General features: G+C 38.0%; 2 protein-coding genes across 2 annotated transcripts; both read left to right on the forward strand.

Annotated features, from left to right (window-relative positions):
- Positions 1-515: 515 nt before the first annotated feature.
- Positions 516-2605, forward strand: LOC122822493 (chemokine-like factor). Its single transcript, XM_044101205.1, has 4 exons — positions 516-702; positions 1030-1185; positions 1312-1407; positions 1755-2605. The coding sequence occupies exons 1-4, from the start codon at positions 616-618 to the stop codon at positions 1860-1862; spliced, it is 447 nt and encodes a 148-aa protein (XP_043957140.1). The 5' UTR covers positions 516-615; the 3' UTR covers positions 1863-2605.
- Positions 2606-2748: 143 nt separating this feature from the next.
- Positions 2749-8210, forward strand: cmtm3 (CKLF-like MARVEL transmembrane domain containing 3). The gene is made up of 5 exons (XM_044101231.1): positions 2749-3004; positions 5671-5826; positions 5906-6001; positions 6526-6643; positions 7541-8210. Exons 1-5 carry the CDS (start codon positions 2888-2890, stop codon positions 7567-7569), a joined length of 516 nt encoding a protein of 171 aa, XP_043957166.1. The 5' UTR covers positions 2749-2887; the 3' UTR covers positions 7570-8210.
- Positions 8211-8887: the final 677 nt, after the last annotated feature.

An 8887-nucleotide genomic window follows, 5' to 3' on the forward strand; every position in this document is an offset into this window, starting at 1 on the left:
AACTGTAAATGTTGGACTCTAAGATGTCATTTCCTCAAAGCAATCTGCAGCAACCAGGAAAGTCAAACATTTAAGAGTTAGCAGAACATAGCGGCAAACGTTGGAAGCAGGTTCAGTCACCCCAACCAACATGATGTTTTGGTTTTGATTGTTGGGAACAAAGTAGGAACCATCAAGGATTGAGTATTAAAGCAAAGTCAGTGCTGCTAAAACCAGCTTCACTTCATAGTGAGCATGTTGTCACTGTAAAGAAGGAAGCAGTTGCCAAACAACCATAAGAATAATGTTTTTAAAAAGCAAGGCTAACATTTGCAGCTAATCACACAGGCTAGAAAATATACCCACAAAGAGGAAAACTATACAGATGAGAGTAATGGTGTCCAATAGTAGCTATTGAATTATTTGAACACAAGTATATGTGTGTGGGAAAAGGCCACCATCCGCACTACGAAGCTTCATATCAACATGCTGCAGCAACTCCTTGAGCTCTACCTCATGAAAAGAAACAGTTTTTTTTTAACAACAGTCATTTCCCTTAACAGTTCAAAGCAGCTATAACTGGCATGTTGCAGGAAGTAGACAGAACTGTCATGTTGCAAATGCAATAACACCGTCATGTCAGGGAACGACAACCAAAAAACGGTAGATGTGGATGCTGCTTTTCTCAAGTCCAGGAGGGGAATAGTCAAAGTGGCAGAGACGGTGAGATATCTTTGTATCCCGTTGTAACATTTGGCATTTGGCTAGGGGTTAAGATGTCCTTGTATGGAACTGCGCATGTAAAAAGAAGGAAGTGAAACGGCTTGTGAGACAGTTTGTTAACAGGAGTGCATACTTTGTTGGAAGCTTTTTAGAGACTAAGTTGAAAACATTGACACAAATACATAACATTTTTTTTGAAAAAAATTCTGAATTGTTTGTCCGATTGCATAAAGATGAACAATGAGTCCATCTGCAGATCTCACATGCGCTCTCTGCCGAAAGTTCATTGAAAGTTCTCACATGTATTCATTTTCTTTTCTATCTCAGGTAACCCTGCTTGCTGCATTTGTGTGTTTCGCTGTTGCCTCCACGCCAAAGTACCTTACGGCCACATTGTTGGAGTTTCTAATCACTCTACTTCTGCTGCTTTTGTACCTACTGAAACTCAACAAGAGGATCACATTCCTCTTTTGGCCTATTGTTGTGAGTGAAACCTCACCACACAGCACTGCCCTTTTGCGCAATTTGTAACATTTGTAGACACCATATGAAAAAGGATTCAAATTTTTAGGTGGGCTGCTAACCATCTTTTTTTCTTTCATTCTTTAGGATGTTTTCAACTCAGTGTTTGCAGCGATCTACCTCCTTGTCTTGAGCCTGATGGTGTTGACTTCAAGCTCTGTCACGGGAGCGCTGGTTGGAGGGGTGAGAATTGCTTTTGTGAACACAGAATTAAGATGTAATATAAAACCAAATGTAAAATAAACAATAGTGATGCTGTGGTGTCTTATGAACCAAGAGTTTAACTGGAATTTGGTCCCAGAATAAAATCCCTCCACAACCTTAGACTGGCTCTGAAATTGGCTTGTTGTTTTCAGACTTAATAGCGTCAACTTTATCTTAAAGTGCACATCAATCAACATTAGCACCATGTTCCATCATGTGATTAATTTTAATTTGCCGTCCCCGGCAGGTTTGTGATATTGGATGAAATATTACATCCTTTGTTGATATGTAATGCAGCTCTTCTCATATCTGCTCTGTATTCACAGGTGGTGAGCATAATTTCAGCTGGACTTCTATTTGTGGACGGCTACACACTTTTCAAAAACATCACATTCAACAAATCGAGAAATGAAACGCAGAATCAAAGCAATTAATAAAAACTACATAGTTATTGGAAAAGCATTAAAGGAAGCTACAAGGCTCATCGGCTAAAGAGTTTATTTAGAGACCGTTATATATTTTTCAATGTTTCTGGCCCAATATTCTACATTATGTAACACCAATATGAGTAATTTTTTGTAACATTTAAAAAATATTTTGTTCAGAATAAGTCTTAAATAAATACGCACAGCACACAATTATATTATATAATCATCTAGGGGAAACCTGTCAGAAAATTCATCATTTATTTTCTGTCCTATTGAAACGTGTTTTACTTTGTGTAGCATGAAATATGCTAAAAAATATTACTATTTCAAACAAGTTATTAAAATGTCAATGTACTTTCTATAATTACATATTGTATGAAATATGAACATGAACCATTTAATCTGATGGGAACATGAATGAGATAGTGGCGTTAGGGGAGGAAAATGACACGGATAAAATAAATCCTAAAAGTCCTAAGTGAAATGTGGCTAAATAAGGAAATCCCAAAGAAGCATTTCAATACTAAAACCTATTTTGAATGTGAATTTTTTTTTCTAAAGAATATAAAACATTTCTTTAGAAAGATAGATGATAATTTTCACATGATTTTCTCTACCAGGCGCATATTGGCTACAATCTAAACTGAAGTTGCCCTATCAGTTACTTGTATTTATATCTTGAAAGTTGTTTTTGTGGCATAATGTTGCTCAGCTGTGCGAATAAAGATTTACATCGTGACTTAATAGGCTTTATGCTTCCTCTGAGTGGTTTTTCGGGTTCATGCAGCTGCAGTGGGCATCACGTTTCACATCTGGAGATCACAGATGTTTCGCTTTTCTTTTTTGGGGAGGAGGGGAGCTCTAGTTCGGTTTCCGCGCTGTCATTATTTCCGTTTCCACCTCCTCCCAGCCTCACGCCCCCAGCACTGGCAGGGTTTTTTGTCTTTTTTTTTTTTTCTAAGCCTCGAACGCCGTCGTTGTAGTTTAACTTGAAGCCTTCAGCAGTTTGGGGAGTGTTAAACCTTCCAACAATGGGGGACATCGAGGCGCCCGACTCCAGCCAGCCGCGCCAATCCGTCCTGATGTCGGTTCTTCCAAGCAAAGAGTTTGCTACTTCAAGGAAAGGAATGCTGCTGATTGCTGAAGGGGTAAGAAATAAGAGGAACGATCATGCCAGCAAATGAAATCTGTAATAAACGCTGCTGTTTATTACTTCAGAATACTCAAGTTTGCGCGTCTTGGGCAATTATTCCGGCAGCAGTTCTTGCAGAGAGAGGGAGAAGAAGAAAAAAAAAAGCTGTTTCCCGTACACATTTAGGAATTAATCCAAAAGTTATTTCCACTTTCCTACATGCTGAAGTGAGTAAACTAAAGAGACTTATAGAGATTGCTAACCTATTTTTGGGCTAAAAATCTATTCTTCAACTGTTTAACTCTTATGAGTAACAGTCCATAGGAATCATCTTGAAAATGAGTTTCAATAAAGCAGGAATTGATAAGCAGTTTTGCTGGATGGGGGCGACGGGTGGGGCAGGAAATGAATATAAACATTATTGAATTTTAGGCTCTTCTTGTGATAACTGCACGCTGTCCTGTAAGCATGTTGCGTCATGTGACACTTTCCTCTTTACAGGCTCTAGACAGGCTTTCTGGAGATCAGTAATCCTCCCCCTCTGTCACATCCTTCACATTTTGGCCTGGAGCTCAGTCTGCAAAGTTCTGCAGCCCAAACTGCAAACACACACACACACACGCACACACACATTAGGCTACTGCTTCACAGAGAAGCTGTGATCGACATCTATCTGTAGAGGAAGTCGTGTAAGTGATCAGTTGTGTTTCTGCTGCAGAGGAGTGAATACTTCAGGGGTTTCTGACTCTCTATGGTTCTTGTGTTGTGGTGATCTTCAAAGAAATTAGTGTCCGGCAAATGTGCTAACAGCACACATTTAATCGTGAGTTGTTTCTGGAACTTTTCACAAAACGTACATGTCTGTGGTTAGTGTTTGAAAAGAGCGAATCTTGTCATTTTGAGTTAAAGGCAGTTTTTTTTTGTTTTTTGTTTTTTTTAATTAAACACATGTGTAATTTTAAATTGGGAAAAAAATTGAAAAAAATGTTGCCTGGGTCTTGTCTGTACTTTGTGGTTTTTGTTTCTTACCCTTTTGTGCTCTGTGCTTCTTTTGTCACTAACCTGAAAGTGTTTCAAACAGAAGAAAACTGTGTTTCTCTGCCTCTTCATTCCTTATTTGTGACATTTACACAGACTAGCTGTTGAACGACCCAACCAGCCACAACATCTTTAGGCTGAACTGATCTATCTTGGACTGTTCAACAAGGACTACTTTAGTTTTTCTTCTTTAAAATTGTGATTTAGACTACCCTGTTTGTGATACTGGTGATAAACTTGTTTTCTATTTTAACTCTGACCAATATGTTGTCGTTGAACTTGGATTTCTAGAGCATCGTCTACGTTTTTCCACAAGCTGCTTTAAGTAGTTAATGAAAACTGTCTGATAGTTTTATTCAGCCTTCTTTAAAAATTACACTGTGTTATTATTTTTGCCTCAGTAATTCCTGATGTATCTTGCAGCTACACAGAAAGAGTGGCCTGAGTGAAAGCAGATGTTAGGTCTGCCATTTTCAACAGTGTTCGACTGATAACCTGCTGAGCGTGCATTATTAGACACAGTGTCACCAAGTGGACTGTTGCGTTTGTCCATTAGGTTTCCCAGATGCCAGATGACAGATTCGTCCGTCACATACACTCATCATGAGCATGACTGTTACATTCATTTTCAGTAATTATTATATATCAGAGCTGACATAAATAAAAGCAGGAGAATTTACTTAAGATTTTCGCAAATCTGTACAGGTTCATAATTATGCTGTACATACAGGCTGAAATACACAAATACACCACAACTTGGTAAAATGCCCTTTACCAAATGGCACTTTGACCACAAACTTTGCCTGCCTCAAAAGGAAGTGTTGGTGTGTGTGTGGGACAATTGTCTTGTCGGAATATCCAATTTTATAAAAGTTCAGAACCACCTGCCAGGTGACGACCCAATAAATTTGACACATGTTTTTGCCTTTTTCGTTACAACAGTTGAACAAGTAGCAATAATTATCACTTGGCTATATGTACATGAATGTATTATGTATTAATCTCTCGTTGTAACAATTTTCTCACAAGTTCAAGTTTGAGCTCAACAGGAAACATGACTCAGCTTGCAATGAAGCATGCAGTTAATTTTCCCTGGATGTGTTTTCGACAGGAGCAACAGTTTTGGTTTATTTCCCACCCCCGTCAGGTCGGAGCAAAAACAGCTGCCCAAGACGAAGACAAGATGGCCGGAGACGTTTGAGATTACAGTGTCTGGCCTTGTTTTCATTTACTTGCTTTCCTCTGTCCATCTCCTCGAGTCGAAGGTTCAAAGCCAAGACAGGCTCAGTCTGCTTGTAAAGTGATTAAGTCTTTGTAAAGCGTCCTCTTTCATTATTCCAGTTTGGTGTTTGCACATGCGTCTTTGTGCTGCAGGGTGGGATTCAGTGCACCAAACTTTGAGTATAAACATTGACTTAAGGAGTTGTATCTCTCTACAGGATGTGAGTCTACAGCTGCAAGCTGCACCAAAAGTTGCCGCTTCCTCAGGCGGAGAAGATTGAATCAAATAAAAGCTCAGTTTGGAGGAAGAAATAATAATCTGTTAAACTTGTCTCTGATTTTGACAAGAAATTAAAAGAAGAAACACAGATTTTTGACTTGCATCTTTCGCAAGCACTGAGATTTGTTTTCTCCTCGTTGCAGGCGCTTTCCTTCATATCCTTTGTGTGTTTCGCTGCATCAGCAGCAGCAGCCTTTGTGACAGTCCCCCTGCTGGCATTCCTGGCTTCTATCTTCTTCTTGTTTGCCTACTCTACCAAATTCAACGAGAGGTTTAAGGGCTTCTGCTTTCCTCTGATGGTGAGAGAAGTTCATTCGATCAATTTAGTGGACTTTTGTGTTTTCGATTGTTTTACTATGTTTCTCTCTCTGTCCAAAGGACTTCATTAGGTGTGTGACAGCCTCCATTATCTTTTTCATCATCTCCATAATGGCGGTGTCCAAATATCCAGATGGTTCCTCTAAAGCTGCAGGAGTAAGGTCTACCATTAAACCAGCACACATTAGTCGGTGCCGTAACGTAGGAACACTTCATACCAAACATTAAAAGATTATCCAGGATGTAGAAGGTCTCTGCAGGCTTTGGACAGGATCTCTGAAGAGCATCCTGTCCAAAGCCAGGATGCTTTGGACAACATCCTGGCTTCAGCATCACATTCTCTTCATCAAGAAGAGAACGTGAAACCATGTGAAAGTTCTCAGACAATTGCGCAACATTTCTGTGGTCAAATTGGGTTTGGCTTTTACCATGATACCATTGTGTTTTACCATTGTTTACCACAGCAGGAAGTTGAGATGCTGCTTGGGTGAGCCTCGTAGTGGCAGGGGGCAAAAATTTGATATAGACATATGTGTGCAAAATCACATGCTTTCACAGTAAATTTACACAAACCCGAAGACCATAAGGGGATCGAATCTGGTGAAAGGGGGCCTTGTCAAATGCTAACAGACTTCTAGCTTTGCAGGTTTGTAACAATATCTAATGTTCTTCCATTGCAGGTCTTTGGGTTTATCGCCACTGTTGTTTTCGCTTTAGACTTTTATGTCATTTTCAATGAGCTTGCTGGATTTCTAAAGCAAGGAGGGGAGACAAACGAGGAGCCTGCAGGACAGAGAGGTAACAACACAAAGCAGTGGCAAACAAAGCAATGAAATCATATGACATTGGTAAATGTTGTATTGGAATACAATACAAAATGTTACATTTACCATACAGTTTTCAAGTAGATAGATATGTAATACAGTACAGCTGTAGTTCTTAGATACAAACTACAGCTGAAAGTAAGATAGTAGTATTTTGTAGTACCAAAAGATTTTTACTGAACAATTCCGGATATGTTCTTGTGTCATAATCATGATGACACTTTTGATTCAGTTGAGTATCTTTATATGGGGGTAACTCAAAACAAAAACTCTCTTATGGAACTTTATAAACAAAAGAAATCAATTCAATCCAACTCTAAGGGCAGATTTGAAGTACATGACTGGATAAGAGTATTACAAATTGGTGCCCACCAAACTACCTTTAAATGACTACTGTAAAAAATGTTCTGATCAGCTTTGGAAGAGACTCATTCCCCCAGAATCACAGATCTAAAGGTTTTCGGCATTTTCATTTTTTGTTTTATGTCAGCAAGGAGGGGAGTCAAATGAAGAGTTTTGGTTGCAGAAAAGCTCAATAGCGAGAAGACAGGCTAGTCTAATCAGACCATATTGTTAAATTTCTATTGTTTTTATATATGTATAGATATTAAACTATCTATCAAACATAAATATTATTAGTTTTGATTCTACCAGAGGCAAATCAGGCATATTTCCTTCCCTTTAACTTAGGAATCGTCTTTATTTTAACCAGTTTTCATAACCCAGTTTATATAGAGGAAATTTAAATACTTAAATTTACTATTGAGAAGTATTTCATATGAAGTAGGATGTATTGCACCATTTCTTTCCTTAGCTGAGCTCACAGGAAGCAAATGTGGATTTACCTAACTGTTTTGTTTTTGCTTTTTAGATGACTTTTCAGATTCAGACTCAGATTGAAGCTCATAACCAGATGTGTTCAATACAAGAAAGTGACCACTGCGCTGAGAAGCCACTATGAAGGTCTGCAGGAATTTCATCATTTCACAATGTTTCATTGGTATATAAAAAGCATAAATCCTGATGGGATTGTAGGAGCTGGTTACTAGTAACATGCTTTTATCTGAAGCATGTTACTGCTTCAAATAAAAGCAGTAACACATAAAAATAAAAACATTTCTTTGTAGCACACTTCTCACAGTGCTGTAAACTGGTGTTGCATTTCTACACTTACTAACTCTGCATTTAGTTTAGAAAATAATGCAAGTAGTGCCCTGTTCTGTTTTATCCCCAAACCTGTACTTTGCTACTAATCCATTCTTGCTTCAGGGAAGCATTCAATTCATTCACACCATCCAATGCCTTATAAAGCTGTAAAATGGTGCTGTGTTGAGTTTCTGAAACTATTTCTACGGTTAAAACGCAAGAAGGATGCACCACAAACATTGATTTTTGGGAAATTTTTTGCTTTGAGATGCAGAAGTGTGTGAAAGGTCTGAGCCAATCCTGATTTTTGATTTATGTTTTGCTTTGTGCAGTGGAGACTTTGTAGGAACCTGGTTAATACTTTTGCAGTAAAATCTTATAGAGAAAGACTGGGGGGGGGAAAAAATCATAGCTAGAGGGTTAACAATAAAACCCTTTATGTTTGGTTGGCTGGTTACAACTATATTATGTATGTACGGTTGTTTCTTTTTTTGCTATTATTTGAGTTCAATATGAGCCTGTCCATTTGTTATTTTATGATGTAATCAGAAGAAAAGATGCTCCTAGGAAAGATGTCCTGCTCCTATAAAAAATATTCACCCATACCCTTTGAATTGCTTTTGCAAATCAAACATGATCAACAAAATTTTGATTTTTGAAAGAAATATGTAGAAAAAAAACCAATTTAATGTCAAATTGAAAATTAATTCTTACAAAATAATAAATAAATAAATATATTTAGGATAAAACAAGTGGTTTCATAGATATTTACTCCATTTAATGTGACTGATAATTCAGGAGATAGGAGAGAATCTGCCTACAACAATTGTTGTTCTTCGTCAGTCAGCGTTTTAAGGAAGAATGGCAATGAGAAAGCCACTTTTGAAGAAAACGCCTCTCCAGGCTCAACTAGTTTGCCAAAAGGCAAACAGGAGACTCCATGCTCAAGTGGAAGAACGTTCTTTGGTCTTTTTGGTCATCAGACAAGATTGAAGGGGGTGAATAATCAAGAAACTATTTCAAGTTGAATCTTTTTTTTTTAGTCTATTGTTATTTTGTATAACTAAATTTT

Source organism: Gambusia affinis, linkage group LG02 (genome assembly GCF_019740435.1).
Source record: "Gambusia affinis linkage group LG02, SWU_Gaff_1.0, whole genome shotgun sequence".
Lineage (NCBI taxonomy): Eukaryota > Metazoa > Chordata > Actinopteri > Cyprinodontiformes > Poeciliidae > Gambusia > Gambusia affinis.